General features: G+C 55.4%; 1 protein-coding gene across 1 annotated transcript; it reads left to right on the top strand.

Annotated features, from left to right (window-relative positions):
• Positions 1–2469: 2469 nt before the first annotated feature.
• Positions 2470–26238, top strand: LOC138726354 (phosphorylase b kinase regulatory subunit alpha, skeletal muscle isoform-like). The gene is given in 34 exon segments (XM_069868039.1): positions 2470–2601; positions 3005–3163; positions 4015–4062; positions 4583–4751; positions 5129–5211; positions 5404–5484; positions 5895–5993; positions 6099–6245; positions 6563–6616; positions 9653–9775; positions 9890–9985; positions 10604–10711; positions 10907–10985; positions 11232–11366; positions 12359–12468; positions 13137–13281; positions 14191–14269; positions 14940–15053; positions 15055–15131; positions 18297–18470; positions 18867–18961; positions 19166–19305; positions 19456–19612; positions 19780–19859; positions 20018–20096; positions 20183–20312; positions 20666–20767; positions 21438–21553; positions 21883–21921; positions 22956–23000; positions 23222–23392; positions 23936–23989; positions 25081–25281; positions 25526–26238. Coding segments are annotated over 34 exon segments (3741 nt in total). The 5' UTR covers positions 2470–2523; the 3' UTR covers positions 25700–26238.
• The last annotated feature ends 206 nt before the right edge of the window (positions 26239–26444 follow it).

The following is a 26444-nucleotide window of genomic DNA, read 5'->3' as shown; positions in this document are numbered from 1 at the left end:
CCCACAAGCACCCCAGCCCCACCAGCCTCCTCAGCTCTGGGAGTTCTCCACCCTGGGACCCTCTCACCCCTCTCCACTGTCCTCAGCCCAGGGACCTCCCATGCGCTCCAGTCCCAGTGCCCCCAGCTGAGCCCAACTTCGCCCCCCACCGTAAGGATGTCCACCCTCCAGGGATGCAGGCACAGTCCTCACAGCTGCCCTGCCCCACAGGGCTGGGCGCTGTGCCCCACCACAGTACGAGTGCTGACAGCCACCTGCAGCCCCAGGAAAGCACACCAGGGCCAGGTGGCCACCAGAGATGGGGATGCGCCGTACCCTCACCGCTGGACCTCTTGGCAGCTGCATGCCCCATGGGACTGTGCCAGGGAAGGACTGGCTCAGCCACTCCAGATGCTCTGTGCAGGCAATAAACCCATTATCCCTCTGCCTGTCTCCAGGTGCTCCCTATGCAAATAGCAGTGGCACAGCTGCCAGGGCCATGTTGTGCCCCAGGGTGGCCCATGGGCTCCTGCATCCCACACGATGGGTGCTGGGTCCCTGGGGCAAGGCAGGGAGGGGAGGGGCAGGGGGGGAGGTGTGTAGCACACAGTGCTGGTGCATCCATATGTGTGGGTTTGTGTGTGAGTACGTGTGTCTGCTTGTGCCTGTACCTGTGGGAGCGGCTACTACAGACAGACCTGTGCCTGTGCGCACACACACGTGGGTGTGTTTGTCTGATAATGTATGTGTGTGGGATGTACAAGTGCGTGCCTGTGTGTGTCTGCATGTACAGACACACGTGTGGGGATGTGTGTGTGCATATATGCCCGTCCATGTGTGTCTGTATGTACCGTGTGTGTATGCGTGTTGTGCACACACGGAAATGGAGGAGCACATACACATGGGAAGGACATTGGGCTGTTGGAGCGAGTCTAGAGGAGGCCACGGAGATGATGTGAGGATTGGAGCACCTCCCATATGAGGACAGGCTGAGAGAGTTGGGGTTGTTCAGCCTGGAGAAGAGAAGGCTGCAGGGAGACCTTAGAGCAGGTTCTAGCACTGAAAGGGGCTCCAGAAAAGCTGGACAGGGGCTCTTGATCAGGGAGTGCAGGGACAGGGCAAGGGGGAACGGTTTTCAGCTGAAAGAAGGGAGATTGAGATGAGATCTTAGGCAGAAATGTTTTGCTGTGAGGGTGGGGAGGCCCTGGCCCAGGTTGCCCAGAGCAGTGGTGGCTGCCCCATCTCTGGAGGTGTTCAAGGCCAGGTTGAATGGGGCTTAGAGCCCCTGATCCAGTGGGAGGTGTCCCTGCCCATGGCAGGGGGTTGGGACTGGATGGGCTTTGAGGTCCCTTCCAACTCAAACCATTCTATATTTGTGCATGGATGTGTTTGTGCACATGTAGCTTGGCGCATGCATGCAGGTAGTTGTGTGCATACCTGTCCATGTGAATCTGTGTGCGTGCCCATGCGTCTGCGTGTGTTTGTCCCACCTATGCATGTGTGCATTTGTCTGCCCCTATGCATGTCTGTCCATGTACCCACACTGGTCTGTGTGTCCATGCGTCCACCCATACACAAATATGGGTCTGTGTGTCCACGAAGTGTGTGTGTGCATTTGGGGCACGACAACCCTGTGCAGCTCCAGACTAGAAGTCTGGCTGGAAAGCTGCCTGGAGGAGAGGGACCTGGGGGTGTTGGTTGACAGCGACTGAACATGAGCCAGCAGTGGCCCAGGTGGCCAAGAAGGCCAATGGCATCTTGGCTTGGATCAGAAACGGCGTGGCCAGCAGGTCCAGGGAGGTTCTTCTCCCTCTGGACTCGGCACTGGGGAGACCGCTGCTCGAATCCTGTCTTCAGTTCTGGGCCCCTCACCACAAGAAGGATGTTGAGGCTCTGGAGCGAGTCCAGAGAAGAGCAACAAAGCTGGTGAAGGGGCTGGAGAACAAGTCCTAGGAGGAGCGTCTGAGGGAGCTGGGGTTGTTTAGCCTGGAGAAGAGGAGGCTGAGGGGAGACCTCATTGCTCTCTCCAACTACCTGAAAGGAGGTTGTGGAGAGGAGGGAGCTGGGCTCTTCTCCCAAGTGACAGGGGACAGGACGAGAGGGAATGGCCTCAAGCTCCGCCAGGGGAGGTTCAGGCTGGACATCAGGAAAAAATATTTCATGGAAAGGGTCACTGGGCACTGGCAGAGGCTGCCCAGGGAGGGGGTTGAGTCACCTTCCCTGGAGGGGTTTAAAGGACGGGTGGAGGAGGTGCTGAGGGACATGGTCGTGCCCCATGTTTGATGGGGATGGTTGGACTCGATGATCCGGTGGGTCTTTTCCAATCTGGTGATTCTGTGATTCTATGAATCTGTCCGTGGGCCTACGCCGGTCTCTGTGTCCGTGCGTCCCTCCACAGCCGCACAGCCCGGCGCGGGGCGGCTCCCGGGGCGGCTCCCGGGGCGGTGTTTCCGGCGGTGCCGGGGGCGGTGCCGGCGCTGGGAGGCGGGAGCGGAGCTGCCGGTGCTTGCGGCGTCGGTCGCACTCGCAGCCGGAGCCGCCGCCATGCGCAGTCGGAGCAACTCGGGCGTGCGGCTGGACGGGTACGCGCGGCTGGTGCAGCAGAGCATCCTCCGGCACCAGGTGAGGGGGCGCGGCACCCCACCGCGCTCGGGTACCGGACTCTCTTCTCCCGACCTGTACCGGGCTCCGGTTCACCTCTCCGGTGCCGGACTCGGTTTGCCCCGCTGGTGCCAGTCCCTGTTGTGCCCCGCCTGTCCTAGTCCCGGTTCACCCTACTGGTCCCAGTCCCAGGTTTGCCCTGCTGGTACCAGCGGTGGTTAGCCCCACTGGTCCCCAGTGCACCCCACTGGGAGTGCCAAGCCCCGTGTCGGCAGGGGACTCGGTTTGCCCCTGCCAGGACCGGTCCACGTTTGCTCCACTGGTCCTAGTTCGCCCTGATGGTACTGGTCCCCAGTTTATCACACCAGTGCCGGTTCACCGCCACTGGAGGTGACCGGGAACGGTGTGTGTGTCCCCTCCACAGGACGCGGTGACCGGTCTTCTCCCTGCCAGTGCTGACCACCAGGATGCCTGGGTCCGGGATAATGTCTACAGCATCTTGGCCGTCTGGGGGCTGGGGCTCGCCTACCGCAAGAACGCGGACCGCGACGAGGACAAGGCCAAGGCCTATGAGCTGGAGCAGGTAGGCCGGAGGGTCTGTGCTGGCTGGCCCAGCCTGGCCGGCGGTCATAGAATCATAGAATGGTTTACTAGTTTGAGAGGAGATGGCCTCGTGTTGCACCAGGGGAGGTTTAGGTTGGACATCAGGAAATATTCTCTCACTGAAAGGGTTCTTGGGAACTGGTACGGCTGCCCAGGGCAGTGGTGGAGTCACCATCCCCGGAGTAGTTTTGAAGGTAGGCAGACAAGGTGTTCAGGGATGGTTCAGTAGTAGACGGGAACAGTTGAATTCGAAGATCTCAAAGGTCTTTTCCAACCAAACGATTCTCTGATTCTTTGGGTTGGAAGGGACGTTTACAGCTCGTCCCGTCCACCCCAATGCAGGAGCAGGGATATCCCAGGGCACCGGCCATCACCTCCCCACTGGTTTGCTTTTGGCACAGCCCAGCGCTGGAGCCAGAAGGCCATGGAAGTTTGTGCAGTGAGGAGAGGGCTGTCCCCAGGTATGAGGTGGGCAAGAGGAAGGGATGTCAGAGCCTACTCTTTCCAGCATGCACTGGAGCCCAGCCGGAGGGTCTAGCCCTCATGCTGTGGGGTGACCTGGGGATGCAGGCCCTTTCCCAAGGACTGTGGAGCTTCATCCTGCAGCCACCTCCCTCCCCCCCACGCAGCACAACAGCTCGGCCTTGCTGGGAGGCCAAGGAATCTTGCTTCCCTCTGCTGTTCCCTGGGGAGCAGGGGCCATGGAAATGTGAGCAGGGGCTCTGGTTACAGACACCAGAGCACCGCAAAGGTCAGCGGCCAGCTGATCCTGAGTCAGGGCTTGTGCTGGCTGCATGGGGATTAACGAGGCTGTTTTCCTTGTTCCTGCAGAGCGTGGTGAAGCTGATGCGGGGCCTGCTCCAGTGCATGATGAGACAGGTAGGGTCTGGGGAGCGCCTCAGAGTCAAGCAGTCTCTTCAAAGCCCAGCTCTGCCGCAGAGACTGTTAGTGCCAGCTCTCCACAGCCTTCTCTGAAGAGCAGAGGGAAGGCCCCCTTCCAGAAAGCCTTAAAATAAGCACTGCCTTGGCGTCTGTCCCTGGTGCGATGGAACTCCCTGTGCTGCAGGCTGGTGGCCAGCGGAGCTTTTGCCAGCTGCTCCGTGTCTCGTGGCCCGGATGGTGCTGGGAACTTCGTAGCTCTTCTCTCTGGGGGCATTTGGGGCAATCCTTTTCTCTCCACACAGTGCAACTGCGGCTGTGGATCCTTAGTGGCTGCAGCCCTGTGCTGGGGTGGCACATGAGCCTCCACTCCTCGCCTTGGTGTGTAGAGGGTCTCAGCCCAGGAACTGTACGATTTCCGCCCTCCATGTGCTGGGCTGATGGTGTGGAGCAGCCCTTGGCTCTGGGGCTGTGAATCCTTTCTGGAGACAGGGTTTGATAACCTGTGCATCTTTTCAAGGTGGACAAGGTGGAGGCTTTCAAGTACAGCCAGAGCACCAGGGACTGCTTGCATGCCAAGTACAACACCCGCACCTGTGACACTGTGGTGGGGGACCACGAATGGGGTCACCTGCAGATGGATGCCACCTCCCTGTACCTACTCATGCTGGCACAAATGACAGCCTCAGGTGATGCTGTTAGGGGATGCCATTTCAGCTTTGAGTGTGCTCATCTCCAGGGCTCTCCATGTTCTCAGTTGAGGTCCAGCTTCCTGGGTGCCAGGCTGCTGCGATGGCCTCACCAACCTCACTGTTTTCCCATGCTCACAGCCCCTGGGCTGGATTTGAGCCTCTCAGTGTCCATTGCTGTAAGAGCCCCTGTTTGCCTGCAGCCCCAGAGCTGCTGCAGGGGCGTGGAGTGGGGATGGAGTCACCCAGAATGTGGCTTCTGTGCAGGGGCATGCCTGCAGTGAGGAGGAGAGGTCTGGCCTGGGTTACTACAGCCCCTTCCTAGGGATGCCTGCGGGCTTGAAGGGACTCATGTGAATTCTCCCCCCCTGCTTCAGGCCTCCACATAATTCACAGCCTGGATGAAGTCAGCTTTATCCAGAACCTTGTGTTCTACATCGAAGCAGCCTACAAAACTGCGGTGGGTAGCCTGTGCTGGGGAGGGGGATTGTGCCCCAGGGGTGCAGGTGGGTCCTGGTGTCCAGGGGCAGCTGTAGGTTCCTCCTGAGTCACATGGCACCTACTGGCAACACCACTGATAGATGGGATTTGAGGGCTTTCTGGGTGTGTTGTGAACCTCTGCTTGCTCCAACGTGCTGCCTCCTCTGCACAGGACTTCGGGATATGGGAGCGTGGGGACAAGACAAACCAGGGTATCACTGAGTTGAATGCTAGCTCGATCGGCATGGCCAAGGTGAGCTGGGGAGCAACAGTGGCCCATGCTGCTCTTTGGAGGGAAGGCTGAGCATGTTGAACTATCGAGGCTCAATGGCCCATGCAGCGATAGGTTTCTAGGGAGGAAGATCTTCCTCCTTGTGTGCTGGCATAAAACTCTGCCATTCTTGCCTGAGTTTTGGCTGAACTGGAGTGAAAAATTGATTGAGGTGCATGACAGAAATGGCCAGGGCCCTGCTGATGTCTGGCTACCTGTGGCTTTGGAGATGTGGTCATGCTCTGACTAGGGTGTTCTGCAGCTTCGGTAGAGTTTAAATGTGTTTAAATTCGGGCAGTGCATTACACAGAGGAGCTGGCATGGGTTGAAGGCTCTTACAGATGTAAAGCATTGTGGAGGACTCACTGCTTCGGATCTCATCCTGCTTGCAGGCCGCCTTGGAGGCACTGGATGAGCTGGATCTCTTTGGAGCAAAGGGAGGCCCGCAGTCAGTGATACGTGTGCTGTCGGATGAGGTACAGCACTGTCAGGTGAGACCCTCATGGGCTTTACGCCATTGTAGGATTAACTGCAATCTGCTGGTGTTGCAGTTTTAATGATGGCAACCTAGTCAATCCTCCTTCCCCTTCGCCCAGTCCATCCTCCACTCGATGCTGCCCAGGGCTTCCACGTCGAAGGAGGTGGATGCCAGCGTGCTCTCTGTCATCTCCTACCCGGCATTTGCTGTTGAGGATAGCGAGCTGGTGGAAATCACCAAGCAGGAGATCATCACGAAGCTGCAGGTGAGTGGCTCTGCCCTTGTCTTTCCCTTCCCAGGAGGCACATGCAGTCCAAATTGTTTTAGCCCTTTTCTCCTTGCAAATGTGTTCAGGAAGGGGTTACTGGGACATGTCCTCTCCAAGTCTCTGTGAAGTGTGGCAAGTGTGTGCAAAGAAACAGCGCTGCATGCTGTGGCCCTAGTCTGTGATTGTGCTGTGAGTGCGAGGTGAACGAGCGAACGGAGTATTTGGCTGGAGGAGACCTCACCATGCTTCTGCATTGAAGTACAAGGCATCCTGTGCTGTCTCTCCTGCTCAACACCTCTTTCTCTCTCTTCCAGGGGCGCTATGGCTGCTGCCGCTTCCTCCGGGATGGATACAGGACCCCCAAAGAGGTGAGAACCCCCAGCCCTTCCACCTGCTAAGCAGCACCTGCTCTGGGTTGCATTTGCTGCCCCCCTGCATGCAGCGCAGAGGCCGTGGTGGGAGCACGGGGAAGATGAAAGCCCTGAGTAGCCCCAGGCAGTGTTGTGGGTCTGGGCGAGGCTTCCTAAAATACCAGAGCCCATTGCAGCAGTGGTAAATCCTATCCATGCCCACGGAAGACAGCCAGAGGCTGGCACTGCCCACACCTTGGGACCTGGTGTTGTTGTGTATCTTGTAGGTTGGGGGACATGGGACCACTGCCCTACGTGGGAGCCCTGCCAAGGTAGTCTCTTTCTCTACCTCTGCCAGGGCTGCACAAGCCCTAAGCGAGGTATGGAGGCTTGTGGAGTGGAGCATGCAGCACTCCTCCCTGATGGCCTCTCCTCTGTGGCAGGAAGTCACAAAGGTGCTTCTGCCTCACCTGGGGCAGCAAGGAGCTTGTGTACTGCCACAGTGAGCTCTCAGCTGAGTGAACAGAGACTTTCTTCTACGGCTTTAGGGAGGAAAGCCAAGAAAATGTTATAAGCAAGTCGCATTTGATAACCACTGAACCAGGAAATGGTACTTGGAGGCTCTTAAATCATCACCTATTGTTTTGCCCATGATGTGGTGAGGCTCCTTTGGCAGCACATCAGCATAAGTGACTCTAAATGCTGCTTCTTCAAACCTGACCATAATAGGTAGTGTGTGTAGCTGTGTCTCTCCAGAGCCAGAGAAGAGCAGCAGCACCTCCAGACCAACTTTCCCAGTGCTCACAAACTTTGCCAGCATGCAAGGCTGTGGATTGCTTCTGGGGAGCTGTGAGGCATGGGAGGGCAGCGTTGCCTGCAGAGGCACTGCAGCTGGCTGGAGTGGAATGGGAGTTTAATAGAGTCGCAGAGTCACTAGGTTAGAAAAGACCTTTGAGGTCATCATTTCATTGACCTGTCTTTTACATCCCTCCAGGGATGGGTACTCAACGACCTCCTTGGGTAGCCTCTTCCAGTGCTTCAGAACATTTTCAGGGAAGAAATTTTTCCTAATGTCCAATCTCAACCTCCCCTGGTGCAGCTTGAGGCCATTCCCTCCCATCCTATCGCCTATCACTTGGGCAAAGAGACCAGCGCCCACCTCTCCACAGCCTCCTTACAGGCAGTTGTAGACAGTGATAATATGTCCCCTCAGCCTTCCTCTTCTCCAGGCTAAACAACCCCAGGTCCTTCAGCCGCTCCTCTTAAAACTTTTTCTCCAGCCTCTTCACTAGTTTCCTTGGTCTTCCCTGGACACACTCCAGGGACACCTGGGCCACTGCTGGTTCATGTTCAGCTGCTATTGACCAGCACCTCCAGTTCCTTCTCTGCCAGACAGCTTTCCAGCCACTCTTCCTTAAGCCTGGAGCACTGTACAGGGAACTTGTTGCTACTGTGCAGGCACTATAGCAAACCTCTCTGTCCCTGCTGTCCTTTCTGCCTGGCAGGCTGTGAAGGCCAGCTCTCTCCCTTCTCTGTAGCAAACAGTTAAAGCAGTTAGCAGGGAGGGTCAAGCATGGGCCACTTGGGGCGCTGCCCTGTGCGTGCTTGGGGTGGGAGGATTTGGCAAAGGCAGCTCTCCATCCTGAGACTTCCCTCGTGTCAGGCTGGCAGTCCCACCAGATGATTCTCTGGCCCTGTGTGACCAAGGCCAATAACATCTTGGCTTGTGTCAGAAACAGTGTGGCCAGCAGAAGCAGGGGAGTGATTGTGCTCCTGTACTCAGCGCTGGTGAGGCTGCACCTCGAATCCTGGGTTCAGTTTTGGGCCCCTCACTCCAGGAAAGACATTGAGGTCCTGGAGCGCATCCATGGAAGGGATCAGAGCTGGGGAAGGGGCTGGAGAACAAGGGTTATGACGAGTAGTTGAGGGAACTGGGGTTATTTAGCCTGGAGAAGAGAAGGCTGAAGGGAGACCTCGTCACTGTTTACAACTGCCTGAAAGGATGTTGTGGAGAGGTGGGTGTTGGCCTCTTCTCCAAGTGAGAGGTGATTGGATGAGAGGGAATGGCCTCAAACTGCGCCAGGGGAGGTTCAGATTGGACATTAGGAAAAATTTCTTCACTGAAAGGGCTCTCAAGCACTGGAAGAGGCTGCCCAGGGAGGTGATTGAGTCCCCATCCCTGAAAGTATTTAAAATATGGGCAGATGAATTGTTTAGGGAAGTGATTTAATAGTGGACAGGTATGGTTAGACTTGATGATCAGAAAGATCTTTTCCTGCCTAGTGATTCTACAACCAGCCCAAGCCCTTGCACCTCGCTGCGCCAGTCTGGTGACACTGGAGGAAGCGGGTGCTCAGGGCTAGAGTAGAGCAGGCGAGGAGGATGCAGGTGACCCCAGTGCGGTGGGGGGAATGTTGTGCTGTCATATAAGGTTCTGGCGTGCTCTTCTGGCCACTGGGTAGCATCATAGAATTATTTAGATTGGAAAAGACCTTTAAAATCATTGAGTCCCATCCTTAACACTGCCGAAAGGGAAGGTTTCCCAAAATAATAAAATTTGCTGTCAGTTTGAGCTGTGCTTCTCCTTTAATATTTGCTAAGATACTAAAGGAGTCCTGGAAAGACTTTTTGGGCGTGTTTGTTATAAAATTTGGATTCTAAAATTTATATGGAAAGAAACACGTTAAAAATTCTTTTTTGAAAATGTAGTTGGTTATCAAACTAAAAATGACTGATTATGTCATTTTAAAAATAACTTATATTGCTTCCCTAGAAATTAATCAGATATCTTAAAGCAATTTTGCCTCCGTTTGCCTCCCATGTTTAAAAAAAAGAACAAAAAGATCAGAACTAATGATAGAACAAATGCTGCATATGGAAAGGGCACAGCCTGGAGGTGAAACTGCTTTTCAGCCCTGTCCTGGCCATCCCCCTCCACAGAGGAGGACAGGGAGAGTATTTGAGGCTGGGGCCTTAAGGGGGAGTAGAAGCCCTGTCTGCTTGAGGGGATCCTGCCACCTACCCCCCTACATTGCTGTTGCGCCCTACCTGCAGGACCCCAACCGCTCCTACTACGAACCTGCTGAGCTGAAGCTGTTTGAGAACATCGAGTGCGAGTGGCCGCTCTTCTGGGCCTACTTGGTCATCGATGGCATTTTCAGCGGAAACATGGAGCAGGTAAGGGAGGCAAGATGTGCTCGGCTGGTGGAAAGAGGTCCCTGGCAAGGAGGACACACAGGGGAAGGGTACGGAGAGCCATGAACAGGGCCAGATTCCCTTCTCTCTCTTCAGGTGCAGGAGTACCGGGAAGCCCTCGAGGGGGTTCTCATCAAGGGGAAGAACGGGGTGCGGTTGGTGCCAGAGCTGTACAGCGTCCCACCAGATAAGGTGAGCAGTCCTGAGCTACAGTGGAAGCAAAGATGTCTCATTACCAGATATTTAGGGTTTTTTTGCTTATTAACCTAAATCATTAGTAAAGTAAGGCATGGAAACCCCATGGGAAAACCATGTGTCTTGGAGCTGTTACAAAACTGTGTTGGGTAAATAAACTGCTTTCTTGCCCCTGAAGCATTTCTTGCCCCCTTATGCAAGGGTGCTTTGCTGACAGCCTGATGGCATGGAGTCAGAGTCCTCTGAGAGTTCACGACATGCAGATCTAGGCTGAGGAGGTTGTGCTGAGCTCCTGTTCAGTGGTGAGGGTGTTTGTGTGGGCCTGAGCTGAGTGCAACTGCCTCCCGGTGCCCAGGTGGTACAGAGATGGTCTCCCTGACAGCATCTGAGGGCATCGTACTGGTGCTGCTGGGGCATGTCAGTCATTCCTGGGAACCCAGTCTGGTGGGGATGCCTGGGGCAATCATGAGAAGAGGGGAGGAATGTGGCCAGGATGTTTTGGACCTTCTGTGGCAAATGCTTTTGTAGGTTCTTCTTTTAAGCTTTAAACTGCTGGACTTCAAAATACTTCCTGGGTATGCAGCTCCCTCCCTGACCTCTTGGCTTGTGTTCCAGGTGGATGAGGAGTACAGGAACCCCCACACTGTGGACAGGATACCTATGGGCAAGCTGCCGCTCATGTGGGGGCAGTCCCTCTACATCCTGGGCTGCCTGATGGCTGAGGTACTGTCATCCCTGGTTCTGGGGGAGGGCTGTGGGGCCAGGCTTTGAGCTCTGAAAGGGCAAATGCTGCCACCCTGAACCACCTACTGTTGGGAAGTTGTTCCCCAGGACCTTTTAAAGATGAGTTGTCTGTAGGCATCACCTGTTTTGCTCTGCCTGTGAAGTGTTTGTCTCCTCAGACCTTTTTTTCCTCAGGGCTTTCTAGCTCCTGGTGAAATAGATCCACTCAACCGCCGGTTTGCGACTGTCCTGAAGCCTGATGTGGTGGTCCAAGGTGAGGGAAAGGGGCTGGTCCCAAACCCCTGTGCCTGGCTGGCCTGGGGACTTTGCCCATGTGGAATTCACGGGGGTGGCTCTGCTTTCTGAGTGATAACTGATGCAGCCAAAACTAGTTCCCAAAGGGACCCCAGGCGGCTGCCTCTTCATGAGATGGCACTTGTATGTGCCCCAAAAGGCCAGGGCTAGTGCTATCACATCTTTGTGTCCCTGCTGCACTGAGCCCATCCTCCTCTCTCCACAGTGTGCATCCTGGCAGAGACAGAGGGGATCAAGGCTACCCTGAGGAAGGAGGGCATCGATGTGGAAACTGTGGCTGACGTCTACCCCATCAGAGTGCAGCCTGCTCGCATCCTCAGCCACATCTATGCCCGACTGGGTGAGCCGGGCTCCCTGCTTCTGCAGGGAAGAGTCTGTTCCATCCTCTGGCCCTGCTGCTCACAGATGCTGATGTCTTGCCCTGCTGCCTTCTGCTTGGCTGTTGAGGGCTCTACCACCCACTCCTGGGCCTGGTACAGCTACTGCTGCCCGAGGGGAACTGGGACGGTAGATGATTCGGAAAGGGATAAAGCTTTGTTATTGCAGTTTCACAGTTGCCCGAGGGACAGTTGGACACCCTGCTTCATATAGGATGGACTTGGTGTGGGCAGGAGCCACTTTTTTGTTCCTGTACCCAGTTCTCAGACTCTGGAGAAGGATTCCTTGGCAGTCCCTGGCTGAGAGAGCCTGTAGCTCAGCTGGAGGATTGGTGGGGCTGAGTGTGAGGGAAGGATGTCATTGGAGCTCTGTGTGCTCATTCCTTGATGCAGCAACCCCTTGGGCATGGGGCTTGTTGTGCGGAAGCTGGAGATGAAGCCTGGGCCAGAGGAGAAACCTGATCTACTGCAGGCTACACATGCTGGCTAATTTAAGCCACCAAAAGGGCAAGTGTGACATGGGCAAAGGGGGCAGGGCTGGCACAACCAAGGAGCAATACTGCTGCTGCACCATACTGGGCTGTGAGAGTTATCCAGGATCAATGGGAATACAGATGGAGCTGTCAGCTTTGGGGGGCAGCCCTTTGCAAGGGAGAACTCCTGGCCCTGCCCCAGCTCCTAACATCCCCAAAGACCTGGAGGGGTGGGGTGGGGTGGTCAGGACAGGCTGGATGCCCCTATTTCAGCAGGAGTCCTTTGGGAGGGTCTGTGTGTCTATAGGCCCCTAGGGCACTGATTAGCACCCTTAGAGCTGTGCCAGCTTGACACAGGGTTCTAGGGCACCCCAGCCACAAGCCCACCTTCCCCTTCTGGCTGGTAGCACAGAGGTCCCTCTCTGTTCACTGCTGCATCCCTTTTGCTGACAAGGCTTGCACTAAAATTTTGTGCTCCTTAGGCCGCAACAAGCAGATGTGCCTGACGGGACGGCCCTACCGGCACATGGGTGTCCTTGGGACCTCCAAGCTCTACAAGATCAGGAAGAGCATCTTTACCTTTACCCCACAGGTGAGTGGCATTTCATGGGCTCATTCCCAGCTGTCATGTGAGCTGAAACTCAACAGGAAGTTTCTCCACTAGCTGAGTGTTTGAGTTGCTCTTAAGGATGGCCCAACAGTCTCTGAACAGCCTGAGAAGGCACAGCAGCCCCAGCTCCATGGCATGGAGCCATGGAGCTAGTGGTCCTGGCTGTGTGCGTGCTGGAAGGAGATGATTTCAGCCTTGTGATGATCAGTATTGGGTGAAAATCTCTTTGCTAACCCTGGCAAAGACACCGGCACGAGGCTGATGGCAGGACAGGGATCCCTCTGTCCCCTGTGTCCGTGGTGTGGGGATGAGCAGGATTGTAAGCCTGGTGCTCTCGGAAGTGTGTTTTCACTTGGGGTAGGCACAGCACGGACTGGCTATGTAGGGCCTGACACTGCTGCTGAGCTTCAGTGTTACCTCCTTGTGGTTGTTGGAGGCCAGTCCCTGCCGTGGGGGTAGAGAGTCCCTTAGTAGACCATACTGGCACCTACCAGGGAAGGTGAGATGAGCTGTGGGTGCAGAAGAGGAGTGTCTCCCCTGGGTGCTCTGTGTGGCTTGTCTGGCTGAGTGCCTGTGGGAAGACATGGGTGGTGCCAAAGTGACCTGGTGGCTGCAGGAAGGGCTGCTCACGTCTCCTGATGTCCTCATAGTTCATAGATCAGCAGCAGTTCTACCTGGCTCTTGACAGCAAGATGATTGTGGAAATGCTGAGGACAGACCTCTCATACCTCTGCAGCCGCTGGAGGATGACTGGGCGGCCAACCATCACCTTCCCAGTCTCCCACACTATGCTCGGTAAGATCTCCCGGTCTTGTGAGGCATTTGGCTAGAGCAGGCCTGGGGAAGCAGCCTCTGAAAGAAAGGAGTGGGCAGACACGGGACCATCTCAGTAATGGGGGCACAGCAGCCAGTAGTGTCCTGTAAGGAGCTTCCTGCTTAAAGGAGCCACCTGGAGCTGGCAGCTGTCCTGGCAGCTAGCCGGGCTGCCCTCCATGCACTACTGCCTGTAACTCAAGGGATGCTTGCTGGCACAGAGGTGTTTGGTCTGTTCTGTCTGTGGGCAGCTAGGCTTTTTGAGAGCAAGACCAAAAAAATAATTCCCCTGTGAACGTGTTCTTGGGGCTCTTCCTGCATCTTGACTTTTCACTAGGACTAACCAAGGCTTTCCTAGACAATAGGAGGGGGAAGACATCAAACCAGAAGGAACAGAGAGCTGCACAATGGCATGGGGCAAAACTGGCTTCTGTGGAGCAACCCTCAGCTTCCCCATGAGCCTGGTGCAGGAAGGGCACTCTGTTCTGCGTTCAGGCCTTTTTGTCTCTCTGTGTACTTGAAATCTCCTCAGTGTCTGGAGCACTCCCTTTGCTCTTGTGCCTTCTGCCCCTGGCAGCATTACCCGCTGCGCTGTCTTGTGAAAGTCAGGGACAGAGAAGGGCACTGTTTAGGTACCTCTGTCTAGTACCTTCACCTTCAGCTTAAGGTGAAATCCCAGGAGTCTGGAGTGCATATTGGTCTGGAATTCGTGGAATCCAGCCTTTTTGGGTGGGACCTTTGGTGCCACAGCCTGGCTGTGCACCCTAAAGGAAAGGTCTGGCAAATGCTGTGGTGCTTTGTGTGTCTGAATGCCTACCTGGGCCTGTGTTACCTTCTGGGAGCATTGTTTGAGCAGGAGAGCCTGGCTGCCTGTGTCTGTGTCCCCAACAGATGAAACCGGCAGCAGCGTGCACCCCACGGTGCTGGCAACACTGCGGAAGCTGCAGGATGGTTATTTTGGTGGTGCAAGGTGAGCATGGCCTTCTGGGATGCAGGACGGGAGAGGGCTGGTGGCCTCCAAGAGCCCGGTTGTGAGGGTTCCTGCTGGGCTGGAGCATCGGCTGTTGGGGAGCAATCCATGGGGTCTGTGTTGGGGTGTGCTAGGCTGTAAGTGGACCCCGGAGCTACAATCCCAACAGAGGAGATACAAGACAGGACATATCATAGAATCATAGAATCACCAGGTTGGAAAAGACCCACTGGATCATCGAGTCCAACCATTCCTATCAAACACTAAACCATGTCCCTCAGCACCTCGTCCACCCGTCCCTTAAACCCCTCCAGGGAATGTGACTCAACCCCCTCCCTGGGCAGCCTGTTTCAGTGCCCAGTGACCCTATCTGTGAAAATTTTTTTCCTAATGTTCAGCCTAAACCTCCCCTGGTGGAGCTTGAGGCCATTCCCTCTCGTCCTGTACCCTGTCTCTTCATGCCATTAAACCCATGGGTGCATGAGCTCTCTGATAGCTTTCAAGCAGCCCTTCCATGCCCACCTGTGGCTGGAGGAGTTGCAGGCAGCTAAAGCAGGTGCCGGAGTGTCTGTGCCCGTGGGTGAGTGCCGAAGGGCCTGCCAAGAAGATGAAGCCAAGGGTATTGCCTCTCTCCCTTCCTCTCTGTGTGATCTCCTCTCCTGTCACCCAGGATCCAGACTGGTAAGTTGTCGGAGTTCCTGACAACATCGTGCCGAACACACCTCAGCTTTATGGACCCTGGGCCAGAGGGTAAGGTCTTTGCCAAGCATTACGAGCTCAGCATTGAGTTTTGAGGAGCTAAACACTGAGGAGTGCCTGCATGGCTTGCAGATAGCAGGGGATGATAAGAGGGAATGGGCCGGTTGCTGCTGGGGCGTGGCAAATGCCAGACTCGCCCACAAAACCCTAACACCCAATATCCCTGCCAGTGTCCATCACAGTGTTCTTCACAGACTTGGGTTTTCACAATGTTTGTGTTCCCATCTGACCCTCTGTCAATTAACCTCATCTGGGCAACACTCATGGTGACAGCAGTGAGGTGGGACTGGGTGGGCTGGTGCAGCTGTCATAGCCGCCTCACCATAGAGGGCTTTCCTAGCCATCCAGGGCTGAGGCTGGTGGATGTGGTCACGGAGAGCGCAGAGGGCACTGGAATGAACTGCTCAGACCTCCATAGGCTGTTGCATGGGGAAGAGATGAAGGCTTGGCAGCCTGCCTCTGCTTGGGAGGCCTGGCTGAGGATCTTTGGTGCATAAGTGATCACAGAATCACTAGGTTGGAAAAGACCTCCAGGATCTTTGAGTCCAACCATTCCTATCAACCACTAAACCATGTCCTTGAGCACCTCATCCACCCATCTTTTATATACCTCCAGGCACGGTGCTCAGCCACCTCCCTGGGTAGCCTGTTCCAGTGCCCAGTGACCCTTTCTGTGAAAAATTTTTTCCTGATGTCCAGCCTGAACATCCCCTGGCGGAGCTTGAGGCCATTCCCTCTCGTCCTGTCCCCTGTCACTTGGGAGAAGAGCCCAGCTCCCTCCTCTCCACAACCTCCTTTCAGGTAGTTGGAGAGAGCAATGAGGTCTCCCCTCAGCCTCCTCTTCTCCAGGCTAAACAACCCCAGCTCCCTCAGACGCTCCTTCTAGGACTTGTTCTCCAGCCCCTTCACCAGCTTTGTTGCTCTTCTCTGGACTCGCTCCAGAGCCTCAACATCCTTCTTGTGGTGAGGGGCCCAGAATTGAACACAGGATTCGAGCAGCGGTCTCACCAGTGCTGAGTCCAGAGGGAGAATAACCTCCCTGGACCTGCTGGCCACGCCGTTTCTGATCCAAGCCAAGATGCCATTGGCCTTCTTGGCCACCTGGGCCACTGCTGGCTCATGTTCAGTCGCTGTCAACCAACACCCCCAGGTCCTTCTCCTCCAGGCAGCTTTCCAGCCAGACTTCTCCTACTCTGGAGCTGCACAGGGTTGTTGTGCCCCAAGTGCAGGACCCGGCATTTGGCCTTGTTAAACCTCATGCCATTGGTCTCAGCCCAGCGGTCCAGCCTGTTCAGATCCCTTTGGAGCCTCCCTACCCTCCAGCAGATCCACGCTTCTGCCCAGCTTAGTGTCATTTGCAAACTTTCTTAGGGTGCACTCGATCCCCTCATCGAGGTCATTGATAAAGACATTGAACAGGGCTGGACCCAGCACTGAGCCCTGGGGACACCACTTGTAACTGGCCTTCAGCTGGAGTTCACTCCATTTACCACCACTCTTTGGGCCTGGCCATCCAGCCAATTTTTCAGGATGATGGGGAAAGGCCATCATGTCCCCAGGCAACCTCAGAGTGTTGTTTTCCCAATTCTTTGGCCCTCCCTGGGCAGAACTGCTCCAGTGGGTGCCAAATTGAGGCGTTGCTGCTGTGGAGAGGGTTCCTGAGAGGGGCTTGGCCTACCACAGTGTGATGGACCCACCTTGTCCAGAGACCATGCAGGGTGCAAGTTTTGCTGCTCATCTTGCAAGTGAGGCTTGTGGATGTCCTACGGTGTCCCCTACTGTTGGTCATCTTCGAGCCTTCCCATCAGGCTGCTCTGCCTCTGGTTCTCATGCAGCCAATATCTCCCTGCTATGACTCTGAGTATCACCCTCCTCCTCTTCTCTTGCCTTCCTCTTGCCTTGCCTGCAGTCTCATAGAATCATAGAATGGTTTGGGCTGGAAGGGACCTTAAAGCCTATCCAGTTCCAACTCCCTGCCACTGGATCATTTTCATAGAATCATAGAATCACAAGGTTGGAAAAGACCCATTGGATCATTGAGTCCAACACTAAACACAAAACTGTTAAACACTAAACCATGCACCTCAGTGCCTCGTCCACCCATCCCTTAAACATCCCTGGGCAGCTTGTTCCAGCGCCCAATGACCCTTTCTGTGAAAAACTTTTTCCTAATGTTCAGCCTAAACCTCCCCTACTGGAGCTTGATGCTATTCCCTCAATTTTGCAGGTCTGCTTGCAGGCTGCACCCAGGCTTCTCCAAGCTGTGTGTTTCCCCCCAGCCCCAGTGGCAGACAGGGTCTCCCTGGTCTTTACAGCAGCAGGAAGGTGCTCAGTTTTAAGTTTTTCCTGTGATTGGTTACTGCAGGAAGGCAGGGTGATATTCTCAAGCCTGATGTCTGGGGGTCTCCTAGCTGAGCCCATCAGATGTGGAAAGGCGATGCCGTGCTGTTGGCCTCAAACATAGCTTGCAGCTCACCTCCTGGGGCCGACACACTACAGAGCTGATCTGCACACTGGAAACCTTCAAGGCTTTGCCCTGGCCCACTGCTGGCAGGGCATTGACAGCTCTGTGTTATATTGCATTGCCTTGGCATGGGGCATCCTCCCCAGGGCATCCCCCTTACTGGGCAGAGACGTGGCCTTTGAACATCTTCCTCCTTGCCACAGTTAGAGAATGGTGGCTCTGGCACTCCTAGTGTGGCTCTGGGAGTAAAGGGAGCTGCTAGAGGCTGGGCAAGTGCAAGGCAGGAGCCACCACTCCTATAACTTCTAATTAGAAATAACTGGTAATCTCTGATTAGAAATAGCTGTTGCAAACTTCAACCTGCCTTGATCCTGTGCTGGAGTTCTGCTTGGATGAGGTCCTGGCTGTGCTGGGGTGCTTCTACGTGGTCTCTGCTTGGACAGGCTACCCCTGGCTGTGCCTCTTCTTCTTCCCTGGAGAGAAAGAGTGCAAGTGTGTCGTGGTGGGGTTTGAGCAGACTCTGCTATCCTTGCACAAGCTTGGACCACACTGCAGTCCAGCTGGCAGCCAATGTCCTGGGCAGTGGAGCAGTGCAGGAACAGGATGCGGTGGCTGCTGTGCTTTGTAAGCCCAGATCAGGCGGTGTCCATTTGTCCGTCTGGGTGCCAGTACTAGCATCACGTTGTTGCTTTGTGCAGCAAAGCTTTGCCCTCAGCGAGGCCCAGCTGGGAAGCTCTCTGGGGTCTGAGGGTGCCCTGGCGCAAAGCAGCAGAACCCACCCTCTTCTGCCTCCCCTTCCAGCAGACACATACGACGAGGTTGCTCAGTACTTGGACCACTTGCTGCAGCGCACAGTTCCCCAGTCAAACCTGCCTCCCACCGCCCAGCGGGGAGGGCTGAGCCGCTTCCGAGCTGCTGTCCACACCACCCGTGACCTCATGTCTCTGGCATCCAAGGCCAAGGACCTTCATGTCCAGAGTGAGTAACTCCAGTGCCCTCAGCACCTTCAATCAAGGCCAGAGATGAGGCTGAGGTGCTTTGGGAGCTTTCCCAGATGTGCAGTGCTGGGGCTGCCAGGGGAGCATTGCCACAGACTGCAGAGCAACCCAACCTTCACCTGGGCAAAAGCATGTCCATCCTGTTAATGTTGACCATCCCAGAGTTGGTGCCTATGCACTCCTCATGGAAACTGCTGAGTGATGAGGGATGGCAGCTCCCTGTGGTGTTCCTCTGAGTGGGCAGGGGCTGCTTCTCCCACAGCTGACTTCTCTGCATGGGCTGCTGGGGGAGTGGTGTCAGATGTGAGGTGGCTTGGGGCACAGCAGTGGTGGTTGGGGCTGAGAAATGTATGTACCACCCTTGGCTTTCTTTTAGATGTTGGGTTATATGTCCCCAGCAAGATCTTCCAGGCATCCCAGCAGTCGGTTAAGCTGCTGAGTTCACCTCACCAGCAGGACATGGATGGCAAGGTGAGTCCTGTCCTTTCTGGACTAGCTGTGCAGCATCATGCTTTCAGCTGAAGCTATAGGGTCCTTGTGGGGCTGCATGGAGAAGGGTTGGTGTTTGTGGAGAGGGAATATCCATGGGTGAGTGGCCTTGGCTCCATAACGAGACTGCACTTGGTGTGGGATTTTGGCGGTCCTAACCAGGAGTGTGGATTTCTCTTCCTCCAGAGCCAGGCACTCCATGCAGAGATGAACTTGCCCCGTGACGAGCATGGTAGCGTGGACTGCAAAGCATTGGTGGACCAGCTGCGCATCTGCCCCACACTGCAGGAGCAGGCAGACATCCTCTATATGCTCCACATTCTCAAGTATGATAAGCTTCAAGTCCTACTGGCTCACTGAGCAGAGAGAGAGCTGACACAGCTGTGCAAGCATCCCAACCTGCAAAGCCCCGTGGCTGCCAGAGAGATGCCACAGGGCAAATTGCTGGCTGTAACACAGCATTTCCTTTGCTGCAGGGGGCCTGATTGGCACACAGGGCTTGATAGCGAGCCTGGCCCCACCGTCAAGGAGCTCCTCACTGAGCTGTATGTGCGAGTGGGGGACACACGTCAGTGGGCCCTGGTCCGGTACATCTCTGGCATCCTCAAGAAGAAGGTGGAAGCTCTGGATGAGGTAACAGCTCTGCAGCTGCCCACTAGCAGGCTGAGGTCTGGTGTGGAGGAGGCAGCAGGTTTGGCAGAAAAGCCATGGCTGCATCAGCTCTGTCTCACTCTGCCTTGTGCCGAGGCCCCAAACTCTGAGCTGCTGGTGATGCTTGGGGTGACCCTTTCTGTCCCCAGGCCTGCACTGACCTCCTGTCTCACCAGAAGCACTTGACGGTGGGGCTGCCCCCAGAGCCACGTGAAAAGACAATCTCCACGTGAGTGTGGCACCTCTCCCTCTCCATGCATGTTGGGCTGGGCAGGAGTGGCTCCCAGTGGCTGTCTCCAGGCTGTATCTCGTCTCTGGGTTGTACAGACCAGGAGGGATGGTAGGCTTGTTCTGCTGCCTCTCAACTGCTCTGCCATTTGTCCCCAGCCCAATCCCCTATGAAGAACTTGTTTGTCTCATTGATGAAGCCAGTGAGAAGAACCTCAGTGTGTCCATCCTCACCCAGGTGAGGGGCTGGGGTAGTGAGGGACCCCACAGCTGCATGTCCTTCCTGGTGAGCAGCAGTGGGGTGATCTGCCTCTTCTCCTCCAGGAGATCATGGTGTACTTGGCCATGTACATGCGCACACAGCCTGCACTCTTTGCTGAGATGTTCCGCATCCGGATCGGGCTCATCATCCAGGTGATGGCAACAGAGCTGGCGCACTCCCTGCACTGCTCAGGTATCTGCGGCAGGGACAGGAGCCCTGCTGGGGTGGGTGGTGTGGTGCTTGGGGTCCCGTCAGCCAGGAAGAAGTGCTATTAAAAGTGGGCAGCTTCATCCTGCTAGGATCTGAAGCAGGGACTGTTCTCAGGCAGCACGGGTGGGTGATTTCACTGTGGTCTCTCTTCAGGAATGTGTTGGGCTAGTGTGGGGAAGAGTCCCCCTTGTAGGCAACACTTTAGGTTAGTGTATATCCTTGAAGGATGAGCTGCTGTACCAGCACTTCCCCTGCTAACAGAACAGAGTGCAAGGTGGAAATGTCCCAGGAAAGCTGAGAAGTGGGGTACAACATCTAAATTCTGTTCTATCCAGCTGGAGAAGCTACTGAAAACCTGATGAATCTTAGCCCATCAGATATGAAGAGTCTCCTCTACCATATCCTCTCCGGCAAGGAGTTTGGGGTGGAAAAGAGTGGTGAGTTTCTCAGCAGAGTTAGAATCATAGAATTATTAAGGTTGGAAAAGGCCTCTAAGCTCATCCAGTCCAACCCCATCATGCCTGCTAAACTATGTCCTCAAGAGCCACATCTACATGTTTTTTTAACCCCTCCAGGGATGGAGACTCCAACACTGCCCTGGGCAGCCTCTGCCAGGGCTTCACCATTCTGTCAGTAAATACATTTTTCCTAATATCCAACTTAAACTTCCCCTTGCACGACTTGAAGCCATTTCCTCTCATCCTGTCACATGTTGCAGGAGCATCCCTGAACAAAGCTAGGTCCTAGTGTGGGGCATGGCCACCTCCAGCTGTTTTCACCCATGGGGGGACATTCCTGTCATCACGTGCTCAGCACTGATAACTTTTGCTCTGCAGAGGTCCAGTGAGAAGTGTGCTCTTCAGCAGGGTGGTGCTGAGCCAATTTCCAGAGGTTGAGTCCATGTCCTGTAGCTACTGAGGCTTTGCTTAATTGGGTATTTGGCCTGGGAGGACCTGAGCTGAAGGCATTCTGTGCTGGGCTCATGGATCTCTGGTGCTGGCTAGGGTGGAGAGCAAGGGTGTGCAGAGGTACTAGTGCCTGAGCAGGAACAAGAGACATCCATGCTCTAAGCCGTGGTACCTACTTGACACCTCTCTTCCCTTCCAGTGCGATCAGTTGACTCATCGCTCACTACTGCTATCTCTATCTGTGATGTGGGGGCTGTTGGGGCCACCAAGCCTGAGCGTGCTGGCCTTGTCCGGCTGAAAAGTGAGATCAAACAGGTGAGAGCAGGTCGTGCAGGATGCCCCTGCCAGGTCTTGCGGGTGACAAATAGCTACAGCACAGATGGGATTGTTGAGAGAGAGCAGGAGCTCACCCACTCCTGGTCTTCAGAGAGCTCATGGCAGCTTCCAGGAGCAATTTTTTTTGCTCCAGTGCTGCCCTTGGGGGAGAATTGGGGTGAAGCTGTTAGTGGGAGTCGGGGTTGCTCTGGCAGTGCAGTACAAGGGTGCTTGAAAAGGTGCAGGGGTGGGGAGGGCCACATGGTGTGGTTGGTGTCCTGGTGTGCCTCTTCCAGCAGCGGAATCTTCATTTCCTTCTTCTCTTGCAGCAACTGGATAAACGTAGGCAGTCTCTGACTGGGAGTAAGGTGAACTCACCCTAGTCCTGCAGCCTCAGCTTTTATCCCTCATGCCACACACCAGGGCAGCTTCCGAGCGTGCATGAGTTCACAAGCTTTCCTAAACAAAGCTGCTGAGTGAGCTGCTGCAGCAACAAGCTTTCTTCCCGTCTCGAGCTTTCTTGCTGTTTCAGCAGGCCCAGGGTTGCTCTGTTCAGGACAAGGGAAGGATGTTGCCCCCCACCCCCAGGGCTGGCACTGCCCCGCAACCTTGGGGACCTCCCCTTGGAGTGGGACCAGACGTGTTTGGATTGGCTGGTGAGGTTTCTCTGAGCCTTGAGTGTGTTGGCATTACAGCCAGCTGAGAGCTCTGCTCCATAGTTACTATTGCCAAATAGATCCCGTTATACCCACGAAAAGCTCCTGGGTGGGATGGCGTGATGGTGCTATGACCAGCAGTTGGTCTGCCAGGCAGTTCGCTGGTGATCACTGGATCCTGCTATTTATTCTCCGGGGAAGGAGGCTCCTGCCCAGTTGCAAATGACAAAGACTTTCTCTGGTGCCTGGTATGTGTCCAGCACAAATCCTGAGCTCTTGAAGGGGTCCTCAAAGAGGCAGGACCTGTGGGAACCAGGCTGATGCAGCAGGTTTATAGCCAACCTGCTGCAGTGTGACATCATGTATGTGGTGAGGAGGGTCATCCACGGGCAGCAACTTTACTGCTGGACCTCCGGTCTTCCTAAGACTAAATCCTTGCCTGTGCCAGCAGCCAATGGAGCAGTAGCAGCCCTGCTCCTGCGTGCCAGCCAGCCAAAGCCTGCAGCACTGACATGGGGGGAACCCACAGCCACTCTGTACTCTGGCGCAGTCCTTTCCCTCTGATGCTCTTGAGACTTCCCACAGCTCACCTTTTGAAACTACCTCTCAAACTCCAGCTAACTGTAATCCCTGGGATAACTGCCTTGTGACCTGAGCTTGGGCCACACTGCTGCTGCTGCTCTGCTCGCTGGGACGGCTGCTCTGTTCTGGCGGAGTCTGATTTAGTCTCTCCCTTTCTCCTTCAGCCACTCAGTTTGCAGTCTGGGGATGCCGACCTGAAGTCCTCTCTGGTAACACGCGTTTATTGGCTGCACACGTGGGGTCTGGCCTGTTTGTGGTTGTAGAAAGGAGCTGTGCTCCAGGGGTCCTGGAGAGTGGGCTTTGCTGGGGGCAGAGGGTGGCAGCTCTGCACTGAGGACAAGAGCACAAACCCTTGGGCAGCAGCGGGTTGTGTTCTTATAGGGTATTTAACTTTTCAGCAGCCTTTGTGGTCCTTGTTTTATCTATGCAGTCCACTGGGCACTCGGAGCTGCTGAGCAAGGGCTTCTCTTCAAGCATGCTGGAAGACCAGGGCAGTAAGGACAGCCGTCAGGGCCAATGGCAGCGGAGACGGCGGTTGGATGGGGCCCTCAACCGTGTCCCTGTGGGCTTCTACCAGAAGGTCTGGAAGGTCCTGCAAAAGGTGAGCTGAATGTCTGGCTGGCATCTTTCCACACATGTGAGCCTGTTGTCCCAGGCACCAGGCTTTCCAGGAGTACTTGGACACCCAGGGGTGGTACCCAGGTGTTCTGTAGATACATGCTTCATGGACAAGGCCTGCAGCTGGCCCTGAAAAACTGGGGAGGAGCTGGAGCTGCCTTGTGGGCACAAAGGGTCTACTTCATACTGTGCTGACCCTTGCAGAGTGGGGCCGGGTCTGCTCAGGTGCTTTATACATTAGCCAGGCAGGGGCAGGGCTGGAGCCACAGCTGAAGCAGCTCCAGGCATTGCTTGTCCTTAGCACGGTAAGCCAGGGAGCAGAGCCCTGTACTGCCTGTGGGAAGATGTGCTGAACTGGTGGGGAAAGGAGTGATGCTGTGCAAGGAGTCGGGAGGTAGAGCTGGGGGTGTGGGCAGTACGCACTAGTGCTCAAGTGGGAGCAAGTTGCTGGGCTGGGCTGGACCTGCATGTCTGAGCACAACGCTTTCCCAGGCCATAACTGTGGTCTCTCCTTCCTGTTCTGCAGTGCCATGGCCTCTCTGTGGAGGGCTTCGTTCTCCCTTCTTCAACAACCAGGGAGGTAGGAGTTTCATGAAATGGGGCAGGTGGTTTGCCAGTGACAAGTGGGGTTCCCCAGGGCTCAGTGCTGGGTCCAGCCCTGTTCAATGTCTTCATCAATGATCTGGATGAAGGCATCGAGTGCACCCTTAGCAAGTTTGCAGACGACACAAAGCTGGGTGGAAGTGTCGATCTGCTGGAGGGTCGGGAGGCTCTGCAAAGGGATCTGAACAGGCTGGACCGCTGGGCAGAGTCCAATGGCATGAGGTTTAACAAGGCCAAATGCCGGGTCCTGCACTTGGGGCACAACAACCCTGTGCAGTGCTACAGACTGGGAGAAGTCTGTCTAGAAAGCTGCCTGGAGGAGAGGGACCTGGGTGTGTTGGTTGACAACCGACTGAATATGAGCCAGCAGTGTGCTGGCCAATGGCATCTTGGCTTGGATCAGAAACGGCGTGACCAGCAGGTCCAGGGAGGTTATCCTCCCTCTGTACTCGGCACTGGTGAGACCGCTGCTCGAATCCTGTGTTCAGTTCTGGGCCCCTCACCACAAGAAGGATGTTGAGGCTCTGGAGAGAGTCCAGAGAAGAGCAACAAAGCTGGTGAAAGGGCTGGAGAACAGGCCTTATGAGGAGCGGCTGAGAGAGCTGGGGTTGTTTAGCCTGGAGAAGAGGAGGCTGAGGGGAGACCTCATTGCTCTCTACAACTACCTGAAAGGAGGTTGTAGAGAGGAGGGTGCTGGCCTCTTCTCCCAAGTGACAGGGGACAGGACAAGAGGGAATGGCCTCAAGCTCCGTCAGGGGAGGTTTAGGCTAGACGTTAGGAAAAAATTCTTTACAGAAAGGGTCATTGGGCACTGGAACAGGCTGCCCAGGGAGGTGGTTGAGTCACCTTCCCTGGAGGGGTTTAAGGCACGGGTGGACGAGGTGCTGAGGGATATGGTTTAGTGTTTGGTAGGAACGGTTGGACTCGGTGATCCGGTGGGTCTCTTCCAACCTGGTTATTCTGTGATTCTGTGTGGTGCAGGGTTGCCCTAGGCGAGTGCCCAACATAGTTCAGGACTTCTGCTGGTGACATGGTACTCTAGGTACATCTCTTTCTCCCTCCTCACAGATGACCCCAGGGGAAATTAAGTTTGCTGTGCATGTGGAGTCAGTCCTCAACCGTGTGCCTCAGCCAGAGTACAGGCAGCTGCTGGTGGAGACTATCTTAGTGCTCACCCTGCTGGTGGATATGGAGGTGCACACCATTGGCAGCATCATAGCTGTGGAAAAGATCTTGCATATGGCTAACGACCTCTTCTATGAGGAGCAGGTAGGGGCCAGGCCTCACACATGGGCCAGGGCTGTTGACTGTGTTCCCCGTAGCTGTGCAGGGTTCACCCAACTTGGAGAGTCCTGCCTGTTGTGCTCGTTGTGTTAATGGGGCACAGCAAAGACCTAGTGTCCTCCTGCTGCTCACCTGTGTCACACTACAAGTGCAACGGAGGGTGCTCGGGTTGTAAGAGGACTGCCTTTATTCCTAATGCTGCCTTTCTCCTTCCCTGTCCAAAATCCAGAAGGCTCTGGGCGCTGATGACCACATGCTGGAGAGGGATCCCACGACGGGAATCTGCAGCCTGCTGTATGACAGTGCACCGAGTGGTCGGTTTGGCACCATGACCTACCTGTCCAAGTCGGTGGCCATGTATGTGTACGACTTCCTGCCCACCGACGGCTGCTCCATGCAGTAGCTTGTGACATCTCTCCCTGGATTGCAGATGCTGTGGGAGGGTTGTTTCATATGGCTTTTAAAGATGGGCATTAGGCTGGTTTGCAGGCAGCCTGCGTGGCCATCTCTCCTCCCAGTCCTGGCCTCTCCTGAGGACCTCCACAGGAGGCACACGTGCTAAGCTGACCCATGCCTGCACACAACCTCTGGAGCAGGGCCTGAGCTTTGAAGCCTGCTTGCGTGAAAAGGTCTGCCCACACAGCTCCTGCTGGGCCATCATCCCTGGAGCGGCCTGTGTTTCAGGGAGATGGAAAGGACCCTCTCCCCAGGCACCTGTTCTCAGCTCTGCAATACTCCCTGGCCAGCTCATCCTCTCCCTGCCCCAGCAGATTTGAGGTTTTTAGTGTGTGCTGCTGTCCTGTGCTGCTCTTTATTCCAAATCTGCTGGGTTGAGCTAGAGCTCTTGTTCTTCCTGCTTCTGATAGAAAGGCTTTACAAGAGGGATAGGGGTTGTTGCTTGAGCCTCTCTCTACACACTCCAAATAAAAGCAGTCCAACCCAGCCACAGCTGTGCTGCTTGGGAGCAGGCAGCCCATTGTGTCCCCCTCAGGTGTCCTGTGCTGGCCATTCAGCCCCAGCCTCTCTGAAGGGCACAGGAGCTCTGAGGGGTAGAGAGGGGTCTCACCCTGCCCATCAGCCCCAGGGCTGCTGCTTCCAATAACGACACAAGGAAACAGAGGCCAGGCACTCCCAGTCTCTCCTGCAGT

The sequence above is a fragment of the Phaenicophaeus curvirostris genome, chromosome 13 (assembly GCF_032191515.1).
Source record: "Phaenicophaeus curvirostris isolate KB17595 chromosome 13, BPBGC_Pcur_1.0, whole genome shotgun sequence".
NCBI classification, from domain to species: Eukaryota; Metazoa; Chordata; class Aves; order Cuculiformes; family Cuculidae; genus Phaenicophaeus; species Phaenicophaeus curvirostris.
The sequence above is the reverse complement of the archived record's forward strand: the minus strand, read 5'-3'. Positions and strand labels throughout refer to the sequence as shown.